Genomic DNA, 14,400 nt, shown 5'->3' with positions numbered 1-14,400 from the left:
CTTGTCTCAGCTTCCCAACAAATTCACGATCTGTTGATGATGTAAGAAAGCTTCATTTCACAAATTGCTGTATCTGAATTTAAAAGTAAGGAGAAACCTCTCCTAGGTCCCCAAAATCTGCCCTGTGGGTTGCAGTGGATGTAAAGGACAGAGAGGTGGAGGAATAGAACTGAGTCACTAACCAGGGAAGAATTCATTTAAGTCTCTGGGTTTGGGGATCCAGACTCTTTGTGCAGGACTCACTGGGGCCAGCAGCTTTTCTCAAGTGTTTTCTGTTACCTATTTCCTTGAGCACCCCACCCCTAAGGAACACTAACCTGGAACAACAGGATTGAAAGAAATTCCTATAGTCCAGAGCAGGACAGCTAGATGGTGGGAGGGCCAGCTGGAGAGAGGGTCTCATCTCTAACATCAAAGGGGCTGTGGGGAAAGAATCTACAATAAGGTGCAGCTGAAAAGTGACATGCTTACCTGGAATTCTTTACCACTTGCTTCCAGTTGGAAAGGAAAATCTAGTTTGTCACTGACAAACCCAGGTGCTCCTGTGGATCCTCCGCCATGGTCCTGCCGAGGCCACGCTGCCTACAAGCTGCTCCCAGCCACTGACAGAGCACACAGGACACCGTGAGGCAGGCCTGTTCCTGCAAGACTTGGGACTCTTCCAATAGTTGACTTTGGCTCAAGGACATCCTGTCAGCTTGACCAAGCCTTTCTTGGAACATGACTCTTCCTACCCATCTCTCCTTCCTTCCTTCTTCTTTCCCTTCACAGTTGTCAGACCTGCATCATGGTCTGAAAGCTCTCCCCAGCATCTGTTCCTCCTCCCGTTATCCTTCACAGGCACCAACTCTGTGCATTTCTATCATGTCTAATCCTCTCTTGGATCTGCTAAGAGGACCTGAACTCACACAATCATTAACACTAATATATCTATTGCATTCTCTGGGGAAGGTGCTATACCAAGACTAAGGGATAGTGGGAGCATACAGAGATACAGGCCACAGTCCCTTGCTCTTTGGAAGCCTTTCATTGAATAGCTAAAATGATTCCTACCGATAGAATCAATTCAGTTCAGTTCAGTTCAGTCACTCAGTCATGTCGGACTCTTTGCGACCCCGTGGACGGCAGCCCGCCGGGCTTCCCTGTCCAGCACCAACTCCTGGAGCCTACTCAAACTCATCTCCATCGCATCAGTGATGCCATCCAACCATCTCATCCTCTGTCATTCCCTTCTCCTCCCACCTTCAATCTTTCCCAGCATCAGGGTCTTTTCCAATGACTTGGTTCTTCGCAGCAAGTGGCCAAAGTATTAGAGTTTCAGCTTCAGCATCAGTCCTTCCAATGAATATTCAGGACTGATTTCCTTTAGGATTGACTGGTTGGATCTCCTTGCAGTCCAAGGGACTCTCAAGAGTCTTCTCCAACACCACAGTTGAAAAGCATCAATTCTTCAGTGCTCAGCCTTCTTTATAGTTCAACTCTCACATACATACATGACTACTGGAAAAACCATAGCTTTGACTAGACAGACCTTTGTTGGGAAAGTAATGTCTCTGCTTTTTAATATGCTATCTAGGTTTGTCGTAGCTTTTCTTCCAAGGAGCAAGCATCCTTTAATATCATGGCTGCAGTCATCATCTGCAATGATTTTGGAGCCCAAAAAATAAAGTCTGCCACTGTTTCCATTGTTTCCCCATCTATTTGCCATGAAATGATAGGACTGGATGCCATGATCTTAGTTTTCTGAATGTTGAGCTTCAAGCCAACTTTTTCACTCTCCTCTTTCACTTCCATCAAGAGGCTCTTTAGTTCTTCTTCGCTTTCTGCCACGAGGGTGGTGTCATCTGCATATCTGAAGTTATTGATATTTCTCCCGGCAATCTTGATTCCAACTTGCGCTTCATCCAGCCTGGCATTTCACATGATGTACTCTGCATAAAAGTTAAATAAACAGGGTGGCAATATATAGCCTTGATGTACTCCTTTCCCAATTTGGAAACAGTGCATTGTTCCACGCCCAGTTCTAACTGTTGCTTCTTGACCTGCATACAGATTTCTCGGGAGGTAGGTCAGGTGGTCTGGTATTCCTATCTTTTTCAGAATTTTCCAGTTTGTTGTGATCAAACATTCAAAGGCTTTGGCGTAGTCAATAAAGCAAAAGTAGATGTTTTTCTGGAACTCTCTTGCTTTTTCTATGATCCAGCAGATGTTGGCAATTTGATCTCTGATTCTCTGCCTTTTCTAAATCCAGCTTGAACATCGGGAGGTTCACGGTTCACGTACTGTTGAAGCCTTGCTTAGAGAATTTTGAGCATTAATTTTTGCTAGTGTGTGACATGAGTGCAGTTGTATGGTAGTTTGAACATTCTTTGGCTTTGCCTTTCTTTGGGATTGGAATAAAAACTGACATTTTCCAGTCCTGTGGCCACTGCTGAATTTTCCAAATTTGCTGGCCTATTAAGTACAGCACTTTCACAGAATCATCTTGTAGGATTTGAAATAGCTTAACTGGAATTCCATCACCTCCACTAGCTTTGTTTGTAGTGATGCTTCCTAAGGCCTTCTTGACTTCACATTCCAGGGTGTCTGGCTCTAGGTGAGTGATCACACCATCGTGGTTATCTGGGTCATGAAGATCTTTTTTGTATAGTTCGTCTGTGTATTCTTGCCACCTCTTCTTAATATCTTCTGCTTCTGTTAGGTCCATACCATTTCTGTCCTTTGTTGTGCTCATCTTTGCATAAAATATTCCCTTGGTATCTCTGATTTTCTTGAAAAGATCTCTAGTCTTTCCCATTCTGTTGGTTTCCTCTATTTCTTTGCATTGATCACCGAGAAAGGCTTTCTTATCTCTCCTTACTATTCTCTGGAACTCTGCGTTCAAATAGGAATATCTTTCCTTTTCTCTATTGCCTTTCACTTCTCTTCTTTTCTCAGCTATTTGTAAGGCCTCCTCAGACCACCATTTTGCCTTTTTGCATTTCTTTTTCTTGGGGATGGTCTTGATCCCTGCTTTCTGTACAATGTCACGAACCTCTGTCCATAGTTCTTTAAGCACTCTGTCTATGAGATCTAATCCCTTGAATCTATTTCCCACTTCCACTGTATAATCGTAAGGGATTTGATTTACAGATAGAATGGTGAACAATAAAAGGAAGTATATGCTTTTAACACAATATTGGTGTCATCTATTTACACGACTGTTTGCCTGTCTCTATCTCAGTGGGATCAGTGTTTTTTTAAGCTGTAAATCAAGACTCGTTAGGGAGCTGTAAAATGCTAACAGTGGGTCACAACCAGCATCATTTAAAACAAAATAGAGGAAAGCAGAAGGTAGCATACATAATAAACATTGTATGTGACACTCTTGCATCTATATATACATGTGTACACACAAATGTATGTGTACAATGGACTTTAAAGTAAAATAAAATATAATATTCCTTACTGGAACACCATTAAGAAATTCTGAAGGTGAGTAAACTTAACCATAAACTTCCTGAGGACAAGAACAGTGTCCTTATTCAGGGCTATAGTCCCAGGATCTAGAGTAGTACCTAATTACATGCAGGCACTCCATAAATGTTTGTTGACTATGTGTGCTTTTGATGGCTAACTTTAGAAGGCCACTTGACTGGGCTTAGTGATGCCCAGATAGCTAGAAAAACATTATCTCTCTGGATGGGTCTGTGAGGGTGTTTCTGGAAGAGATTAGCATTTGACTCGGTAAGGCTGAGTAAGGGAGATCACCCTCACCAATGCAAGTGGGCATCATCCCATTCTTTGAGGGTTTGAATAGAACAAAAAGGTAGAGGAAGGGTGAATTTGATTTCTCCTTGAGCGAGGATATCCATTTTCTCCTGCCTTCAGACTTCAGTACTGCTGGTTTGTGGGCCTTTGGACTTGGAATTACACCAGTAGCTCCCCCGGTTCACAGGCCTTTGGCTGTGACTCCACTACTGGCTTTTCTGAGCCTCCAACTGTAGATGATAGATTGTGGGACTTCTCAGCATCTATAATCACATGAGCCAATCACTTGTACTAAATCTCTTTTAAATTATCTGTATATCTCCTATTGGTTCTTTTTCTCTGAAGAAGCCTGCCTAATATGGTAGTGAATAAGAAAAAAAGAGTCAGTTTACAAAGGAGAGAAACCTTAGTTAGAACTTGAAAAAAAGGACTGGGTTTAGAAAAATGGAGAGGGAAAGGACGAAGATGCAGGGGGCATGATCTGAGGTGAGAACTAAAGGTCAAGATGCTCCTGATATATTAGGGAGATTGAGTAGACCAGCTTTTCTGGTTTAATGACTATCAGTGTGGAAAGAGAGTAGAGAGGAAGAAGACGTTGCCCAGATATTTATGTCAAAATGGCCAACACAGTTCTCCCAGCATGTGCTTTTGCAATGATAAGGTAATAAGGTAATAATGATAATGGCAAAATCATACCCAGAACTTACACAAGGCATTTTTCAGAGGTCTCCGAGCACATTACCATGCTGCATGACTCATCTTCTTGAGGATTCTGTGAGACAGGTTCAGGGAAGTTTTCAATCATCTCTATTATTCAGGGAAGGAAACCCGAATAGAGGCAGTGAGACTGTCTTAATTCCACATCCCTATTGTGAGCTGGCTGGAGTTCTTTGTCTCTCCATTTCAGCTACCTCTTCAAGAGCCAGTCTTCATTGTTAAGGTATGTCCCAGATCCCTTGTAGATGGAATCCCTTGTAGATGTAGATCCCCTGTAAGTCTCTAGATGTGTATCTCGTTCAGGCAACTAACTGGATTTAAAGCCTTGGGAAAGAAGAAGGGTTGCATCTTCTCTTTTAGTGATATACAGATATTTCTCATTGACACCTAAAATGAAGTCTGTGTGTCTAAAAGTAAGAGAGTCAAATGACACATGGGTTTTTAAGTGCATTTCCAGTCTAATATGGGTTCATTCTTTTAGCCTACTGGAGTCTTCTGCCTTTGAAATCCATCAGTTTCTCTCTCTTTAGACTATTCCTTTGCCCTCTTCCCTCTTTCACCACCAATAAGACATGATACATAACTCCAGATACTGGTTACCAAATCTAGTGAAAAACTTGAATGGTTCACCAACCTCCTCAGCCTCCATTTATGGCCTTTTATTCTTCATAGCTCACCGTACAGATTGGATCTCCAACCCAAAAGTTCCTTAAAGACCTTTGTACTTACCTTAGTGCCGGTGCAGGGTCAGTAATGGCTTCTAGTTTTCCCAGAGCTCAGTTGAATAGCAGCCTATTGACCTCATAAAGATCATCTGAGCTTGCCAAGAGTTTTCTAGAAGTATTTTACCTCTTTCTGCTTTACTAAACCAATCAATATTCCTCCCATGGTTTAAATGTAGACCACTCTTGTGTCAGGTTCATTCAGGTTAAATCAACAAAATGTGCAATGACATGATTGGCCATGGCTTGTACTTTATTTCCTAGCTGTCCCCAAGCAAAACTGACCATGCTTAATGCCAAAAAGGGCAGCACAATGTATCAGGAAGAATGTGAACTCTGGAGTCCTGCTGGGTTTCTGGTTTTGCGGCATCTACTGGCTTCTCACCATGGACTTGGCTTTTAGATGACCCTCTTTGAATCTCAGTACACTGCTTTAGTCTTTCCCTTCAGTGCCTAGCAGAAACTTACACTCAAAGTACATCCACGGTGAGTTCTGGTCCACTTGATGTAACTGACCTGCCTGTATGACATTGCAGTAAGCTTAAAGCTTCTCCTTCTCCCAAGCTGTAGCTCAGTCAAAGTCATCAAGGAGCAAAAGAGACACTGGCCATAGGAATGGTTTCTGCAGCAGCTGAACACTAGTTGAGCACTTCTTTCCTCTTCCTTCTCCCAGGACTTCTTCCTACCTGTTGGAGCACTCTCTGGTCTGGTATTGGAGGGTGGATCACACTCTCAGGGAAACTCCTAAAGTTTATACCAGAGGCTGACTCCTTCCTATGACCTCAACAGCAACTGGAGTAGGAAGAAATGGAAAACTGAAAGAAGCACCATTATCTCTAAAGCTAAGGCCAAGTGAGAATGCCCCTAAGGGACATGGTACCATTAGGTACTTACATGGAAGCAACGATGGAAGAGCAGCAAGAATGCTGTAAGGATGATGACATGCCCCCCTGCCCAACCTCACTAGCTCTCCCACAACTTCCCCACATATGTGCCAAGATCCAGACATACTGGACTACTTGAAACTTCCTGAAAGTGCCTGCTTTTTTTTTTTGGCCTCTAGGCTTTTCTTTATGTTATTATTCTGTCTTCCTAGATGCTCTTCCCAGTCCTTCCCATAAGGAGGACTTCCTCCTACTTATCCTTCTGGGTGTGACTAGGTATTAGTTTCCCTCCTCTTGTTCACCTTCTGCCTCATCACTATCCCAGACTATGCTCTTATAAGACTTTCTCCCTGTCTCCATACATCACAAATGATATTGTAATTGTTGATTTATAATCACCATTCACCGTTTCCAGAATGATGACGGCAATGGAATCATAGATGCTATGTGTTGAGCACTGCCTATGTTCCGAGTACTATATTTTATGCCATTAATTCTCACATCAACCTCATGTGTAGGACTGTTATTCCCACTTTGTTGTTGCTGTTGTTTAGTTGCTAAGTCGAGTCCAACTCTTTTATGACGCTATGGACTATAACCCACTCCTCTGTCCACGGGATTTTCCAGGCAAGAATACCTGAGTGGGTTGCCATTTCCTTCTCCAGGGCATCTTCCCAACCCAGGGATCCAACCCTAGTCTCCTGCATTGGCAGGTGGATTCTTTACAACCAAGCCACCAGGGGAGCCTTATTTCTACATTAGAGATGGGAAAAATGAAGCTTTTAAGCTTTATCGACACTTAACACAGTTAATAAGAAGCAGGGTCAGGATGAGAACAGAGGTCTAGTTTTTACCCATTGGGCTGTGCACAACCTCAAGGCAGAGCCACATCTTTCATGTCTGTAGCCTCAGCGTCTAGCACAGTGCCTGAAATGAAGAGCAGATGAGTTGCTCAATAATGTGTCTGATAAATCAGTAAATGAATGGTGATGAATTACTGTCACAGTCAGCCTTGATAATTTCAATATATATTTCCTGGTCCTGGATAACCATTTTAGAGAAACAGTTAAGTCTAAAATAAAAAGATACTTCAAGGACAGCAGCAAGAGAGTATTCTGTAACTTGACTTTGAGTACATTAGACATGATTGAACTGGACTGAGCTAACTGGGATAGATTGCTATACAAAACAGGTCAAGGGACTTCCCTGGTGGCACAGTGAATAGGAATCCACCTGCCAAAGCAGGGGACACATGTTTGATTCCTGGTCCTGGAAGCTTCCACATGCCTAGGAGCACCCAGGCCTGTGCACCACAACTACTGAACCTGTGCTCTGGCGGCCAGGATCTGCAACTACTGAGCCTGCATGCTGCAACTACTGAAGCCCACATGTCTAGAGTCTGTGCTCCGCAACAGAGTAGCCCCATTCACTGTAACTAGAGAAAGACTGCTTGCAGCAAAGAAGACCCAGTGTAACTAAAAATAAATAAATAAAAATAGATTAAGTATCCAATGAGGAAATGGATATAGATAAATTGTATTTACTCCCAGGAGCTACTACAAAGGGTTTAACAGAGTCTAACATTCTGCTGAGGCAGGGCCTTGGGCAAATAGCTAGGCTTTATTTGCACAATAAACAAGTGGTCCCCAGTATGAGCTAAATTTCTCAGCCAGGAAGGCTGCTTGAAAAAGCAGATCTGGGCTTAGAACAAGTCTGAAGCAGTTTTCTCTGTTGTAGGAGAATGAAACAACAGATCATTTTTGGTGGAAATAATAAACCTGAAGAGAAGAGGCTTAGAAAGGCTTTGTCCTTAAACAAGTTCTCCCAGACTTGTAACCAGTAGGTAATTCCTGGAGATCTAACGCACAGTCATTATAGACAATACTGTATTTTAAACTTCAAAGTTGCTAAAAGGCTAGATCCCACTTGTTCCCACCTCAAAAGAAGTGATAATTATGTGACACAATAGAGATGATAACTGCTGCTAAGGTGGTGATCATACTGTAATATATAGCTGTATCAAATCAACACATTGCACACTTTAAATTCTTACAGTGGTATATGTCAGTCATATTTCAACTTTTAAAAAAGCCCTTTGGTTTCATTTCAAATTAGAATACATTCCACCACTGAGGTTGCCTACTTAGAGGATCAAATTGCTGCTATGGAGTTTAGATTTGAATATATTTATTCTAATTTTTAAAATCTTCTAAAACTTTAGGAAATTATAAAACAGTTACTGAGATGCAGAATGAATACATCAGGTAAGCATGTCTACTTACTAGGAAAATCAATTTCTGAGCGATAGAGCTGGTGGCAAGGAATCATGATAATTTATTCCAGTTTTGACAGTTGATAATATATATGAAAGCACTTTTACATTTGTAAAGGGAAAACATAGCTGTTGTAGTTACACAGTACTCTAAAAATCCATGACAATGGAATTTTATGTGATTGGATGTGAGTCTGGAAACCTGACCAATCAGCCACTAAGAATAGTATTATAAGATTTTTTAAAATACCTTTTTAAGCTTTAGACTTCTTTGCTTATGAAATGTGGTTATGTCTAATTACCTACCTCACTAGGTGGAATGTACGATCAAATGAGATCATGAGGACTGAAAATGTAGACACCGTCTTTTCCCCTTAACCAACAATCAATGTCTCAAGTTCACTTCCAAGGGAGGAAAGTAAAGTAAAGGGTACTGCTTATCTTCCTGTGAATCCCTGCGAAGAGAGAGGAGAAGTAGATAATTGGTGTCTTGGCTCACCATCCCCCTCCATCCTCAGTATGAGTCTCAGTGAATCACTAGCCTTTGATACAATAGAAGCAGGTTTTTCAGAAACCTTGTAGCATATTTCCCTGCTTCTGCCTGCTGCTGCTGCCACTGCTAAATCACTTCAGTCCTGTCTGACTGTGCGACCCCATAGACGGCCTCCCACACCAGACTCCTCAGTCCCTGGGATTCTGCAAGCAAGAATACTGGAGTGGGTTGCCATTTCCATTTCCAATGTATTCATGCATGCTAAGTCGATTCAGTCGTGTCCGACTCTATGTGACCCTATGGACAGCAGCTCACCAGGCTCCTCTGTCCACAGGATTCTCCAGGCAAGAATACTGGAGTGGGTTGCCATTTTCTCCTCCTTTCTGCCTAGAATATCAAACATTTATTGTATCTACCTCATGAAAGACAGTGGGCTTTAAAGGTGAAGAATCACAGTCCCTGCTCAAGAGTAAAATTGCACTAGGAAGTGACCCCTAGCCGTTTCAGACAAGAACAGTTCACAAGACAGGCAATGGGAAGGAAGATCTTTCCAAGCTAACTGTATCAGGGTCAAGATTAACTCAGAAACTTTAGAAGATATGTTTAAACTAAAGTTGAATGATTGTTCTCATCACTGGACAAGACGCATTCAGATCTCATTTTTCATGAAGTAAAACAACAGATCCCCCAGAATGATGGAGCATCTTGCTTGCTTTGGAGATAACTTGGATTTCATTCCCAAGCTTTCTCAGATGTGAGGTTTCAATAATAAAGGTTGCAGTAAGACACAGTGCTCACACTCAGTCGCTCAGCTCGTGTCCAAGTCTTTGTGACACCATGGACTGTAGCTCGCCAGACTCCTCTGTCCATGGAATTTTCTATGCAAGAATACTGGAATGGGTTGCCATTTCCTACTCCAGGGGACCCTCCCAACCCAGGGATCAAAACCGAGTCTCCTACAACTCCTTCATTGGCAGACAGATTCTTTAACACGGTGTCATGTGGGAAGCCCCACTAAGACACAGAAAAGCAACAAAATGATAGAACACTGGAAAATGACAGAAATGGGTAGGCAACTTCAGGGGAATTGTAATGGAAAAAGGATGGCAGATCATGGCATTAAATCAGCAAATAAACTATGTATTCACTTTGCAGCAGTTACCTTACTAATTACTGTGAAGGTAATCTAAATGAAAGATTTTTAAAAGTTAATGTCTAGATTCAAGTTTTTTATTAATGTGCTATTTAGTTTGCTTAAATCTTCTTTTATAGTGTCTAACTGAAACGTGGGCCAAGACTTAAGTCTGGTAGCATTGAATATTGAATGGATGAAGATTTGTTCTTGATCTTCTTCTTTTAATCCTTTACTTTGGGCACCAAACAAAACCTGCCTATGTTGGTGAGAAACCTGTGGTCCAGACCTCTCCCTGACCTGTATACTCCATCAGTTTGGGTTCTGAATCGAATTTCAACATGACCCTGCTCTCCACTGAGAAACAGAACCAGTGAATCAACAGCAGTAGAACCTCCATTAAAGGAGAAAATAGAACTGGTTAAGAGAGATGATTTAGGGAGCTAAGAGGAGAAGCAGAGAAGCCAAAGGAGAAATGAGGTTAAAAAAGGAGATGGTGAAGAGTGGTCTTGGACAACTGAGAAGAATTGGATTTAATGATTAGAGTTGCTGAACTGAGTAAAATGAGAGGAGAAAAGAGAGAATGCAACATGTTAAGGAAAACAATCAGTCCATGAAGAAGTGGAGACAAAGTTATGATAATGATGATAACCGCTGTTTATTGGGGAGCTTAGCTGTGTGTCTAGTATTCCACTAAACGCTTGGCACATATTATCTCCTTACAGAGACCCTATTAAGTAGGTACTATCATTATCCTCATTTTAGATGAATATTGCAATACTGAGTAAACAGTAATTTATGTAAGTCGGCTTCCTTGATAACTCAGTGGGTAGAATATCTGCCTGCAGTGCAGGAGACATAGGAGACGCAGGTTTAATCCCTGGGTTGGGAAAAACCTCTGGAGAAGGAAATGGCAAGCCACTCCAGTATTCTTGCCTGAAGAATCCCACGGACAGAGGAGCCTGGTGGACTACAGTCTAAAGAGTCGGACACAACTGAGTGACTTAGCACACATGAATTTGCTACATTGTGTTGCTGATAATCTGGAGCTGATGAAGCTCAGATTCAAACTCAGAACTGTTCAACTCTTGACTGCCAGGCTATTGTGCCTCTCACTCTAGGTTTGCTTGATTCAAAGGAAAGAAATAATTTTATCTGTATCTCATGAGGAGAATGTGGTTTAGGGGAACTTTTTGTCAAGATAAGGAGGATACAAGGATCTATGCGAGCAGATGGGAAAGGAGCCATGGAGATGGAGGTCGAAGATACAAAGAGATGAGTCTACTAGATGGAAACATGCAATTGATGAGATAAAATTTCCCAAGGATGGAAAGGGCTCTGATTACAAACACAGCTAGATGAATTAAGACATGAGAAAAGGAAGAAAATGCTTACTGGGTTTGATGATTAGGAAATAATTTTGTTTGAAATAGCTTTAAAACTCAGATTTCACAGAGGAAGTCAGTTGTTAAGAAATATTCAGTTATTTCTCAGATGAGTTATGCACCCTGTCAAGTAGAGTCAACAACAGCACTGCTTATCCTTTCTAATTATTTTCTAGACACTGATGATAATGATGAAAAACAGTTTATCCTTACTCTGCCACGTAAAATATTTATGCTGCTCCATTCATCTGAGAAATTGTATTCTTCAGGTAATCTCTGGATAGATAGGGCATGTCAATTAGAATTCTTTTGATTCTAAGGATCAGGAACACAACTGGAGCTAGCTTAGGTAAGAGGATCGCTGTGTCTCACACAGCCAGACCCAGGAAGGCCAGGGTTGTAGCCAGCCTTGGGAGACCTGGAACTGGGACTTGGTTATCAGCAGGATTCTCTCTTATCTCTGTTTCTCTCTGCTGCTGACTTCATGTGCTCCTACTCCAGGCTACAGTCTCCATTCCTTCCCTACTAGAAAGAAAGGCATTTCTCCCAAACTCCAGTATGAAAATCTCAGGGGAAGCCTTAGAGTGCACTAACCCAGGTCACATGCCCAATGATGGGCCGGTGACTAACCAGGCGAGTGAAGTCAGCTCCCAACCAAACCAGGTGGGGCCAGGTGCAAGGTGAGGAAGTTCAGTTCTTCTCAAATAAGGAGATGCTGTTCCCAGAAGAAAGAAAGGGTGATGGTCAGAAACAAATAAAACAAATCCACTGCCTGAGTGTGGTCAGCTCTTTTACTGATGGGGAAGGGGAAGCACAGAGGCATTAGAAAATCAACTCAAAGTCCTCTTGAGTCAGAGCTGACAATAGATGTGGTTCTTTTTTAAAAAAAATTAATTTGTTTTTTTATTTAAGGATAATTGCTTTACAGAATTTTGTTGTTTTCTGTCAAATCTCAACATGAATCAGCCATAGGTAAACATACATCCCCTCCCTTTTGAACCTTCCTCCCATCTCCCTCCCCAATCCCACCCCTCTAGGTTGATCTACTCATCTTCCTGCTAAATTATTCTGGCTATTGTGCTAAATGTTGGGTTCGGTTTTGGTCATAGTTATTTTGCCCTCCAGTTGTATTCTTTGTGAGCAGATAGAAACATGTGGCTAAGAGTACATATTTCTGGATATATCCTCAAGTGTCAGCTTCCCTCTTCTCCATAGAAAATAGTAGGAAAAGATTCATAACAAATTTCCCCTGGGTCAGCAAGACCCGGCTTGCTTCAGGCCTGACTTCACCTGGCTTATTCACAGTGATCTCAGAGAGAGCCCCACCTGCAGAGTCATAATGAGTGAGCTAAGAAGTAGGCAACTTCAGCTCCACCTGGTCTGCTGACACAAGCCTTTGAGCTCCCATTTCATCTTTCACAGTTCATTTAGAGTGAGGATGTTCCCTTCCCGGTCCTGAGAATATAGATATTTAGGCCCTCTAGAGCATGGTTGTCATATGTCCAATTTGTGCCTCTTAACTTGAAATATTCTTAAGGAATTGGCATATTTTCAGAGCTTTAGGATATTTTTTTCTCCTCATTAATGAAAGGAATTTGCAAAAGTTAATGATTGGATACTCAGAAGTAAAGCAGAACACAAGGATTATCATTGTAGGCAGGGCTCTTGGAAATATACATACATGAAAAGAAGGCAACGTGGGCTTGAATAATGCTTATATCTCCTTTATGGTGTGCAAATCTTAGACTGGAATGCTGAAAAGATTCATTGAGAAAAAACCAATTCATTGCTTCGTTGTTGAGAAAATAAAAGGAACTTTTCTATTAACCTCCAGATTAGTAAGTACAGGCTTCCCAGGTGGTGCAGTGGTAAAAAAATCTATCTGCCAATGCAGGAGATGCAAGAGACCTGAGTTCGATCCCTGGGTTGGGCAGATCCCCTGGAGGAGGAGGAAAGGGCAACCCACTACAGTATTCTTGCCTGGAGAATTCCATGGACAGAGGAGCCTGGCAGGCTACAGTCCATAGGGACACTACTGAGTGATTAGTAAATACAACACAGAAAACGTGGTCCTTGACTAGCAGAACAGCTTTTAAGACTAAAAATAGTCCCAATGGGTATTTTTCAAGTATTTGGTATTCTCTGCCGCCACTGATTCAGACTCAGCTGATATTTGTGACTGACTGCTCTGTTCTGGCACTTTGCTGCTTGCCTGTGTTACCTCATTTGATTCTTGCTTCAACTTCAGAGGAGTCTCAGCATTCTCATTATACGGAGACTTAGGGAAATTCCAAGCCTAAGTAAGGCCTCCTCAGTGTGGAGTGAGGAGTTGGGGTTCTGGCATCAGAATATGGTATTTCCTGATACTACAACCTGAGCTCCTTCCTCTGACACTTTCCATTTTATCGGCGTCTGTGAGGTGTGTCAACATGTAGACATCAAATAGAAATAGGAGTAGGAGTGAGCAGAAAAGTATTCTTTCTTTGCTAATCTTAATTTTATGAACAAAAATTTAGTCATTTGCAGAGAAATAGCAAAGAATAGAGCAAGCATAATTTGAGCAGTCATGAGGCATGATCTGAAACCATCTGTTCTTTCCCATGTCTTCGTGTGTGTGTTTGCTTTTTGTAGTGTCAACAAGTTCTGTTTGTGGCAGAAAGGCATGAAAGATGAAACAGCAGGTTTGAATTACAGAGTTGTATGGGTCTGGCCTATCCCCCAACTCAGGGAATTTTATTTACTCATTGAAAGCCTTGTGCAACATGTGTTCAAAGACAGCTGGGTCTTGAACGAAGCGATATCACACTGGTGATATCAGCGGGTCACGGAGCCATGTGGGACCTTAAGATAAAAACACTCCTGCACAGCCTGTCCCAATCAGTACACAATGTGCCAACTTCACATGAAATGTCCTTTGGCAAATAAAAAGGTTCTCTTAGGGAAATATAGGATGGATACATGCTGGTTCTTACCTCCAATTAAAATAGAGTTATCAAGTAGACTATTAAGGAACAAAGGTCAGTTATTCCTAAACATATCACCCTA

At 41.8% G+C, this 14,400-nt stretch overlaps 1 protein-coding gene across 3 annotated transcripts in view; it reads left to right on the top strand.

Moving 5' to 3' along the window:
• C5H1orf105 (chromosome 5 C1orf105 homolog) overlaps nucleotides 1–3,176 on the top strand; it is a 73,705-nt gene extending 70,529 nt beyond the window's left edge. For all 3 annotated transcript variants that reach the window (XR_014053429.1, XR_014053432.1, XM_081489491.1), the window contains one exon: nucleotides 499–3,176. Coding sequence is in view for 1 of the 3 variants with exons in the window: in XM_081489491.1 (XP_081345617.1) it covers nucleotides 499–527 (29 nt within the window). In the remaining 2 variants the exon portion in view is untranslated. The remainder of the gene's footprint in view (nucleotides 1–498) is intronic.
• Nucleotides 3,177–14,400: the final 11,224 nt, after the last annotated feature.

This window comes from Giraffa tippelskirchi, chromosome 5, assembly GCF_054371585.1.
Source record: "Giraffa tippelskirchi isolate mGirTip1 chromosome 5, T2T-mGirTip1v1.2.pri, whole genome shotgun sequence".
Taxonomy (NCBI): Eukaryota; Metazoa; Chordata; class Mammalia; order Artiodactyla; family Giraffidae; genus Giraffa; species Giraffa tippelskirchi.
The sequence above is the reverse complement of the archived record's forward strand: the minus strand, read 5'-3'. Positions and strand labels throughout refer to the sequence as shown.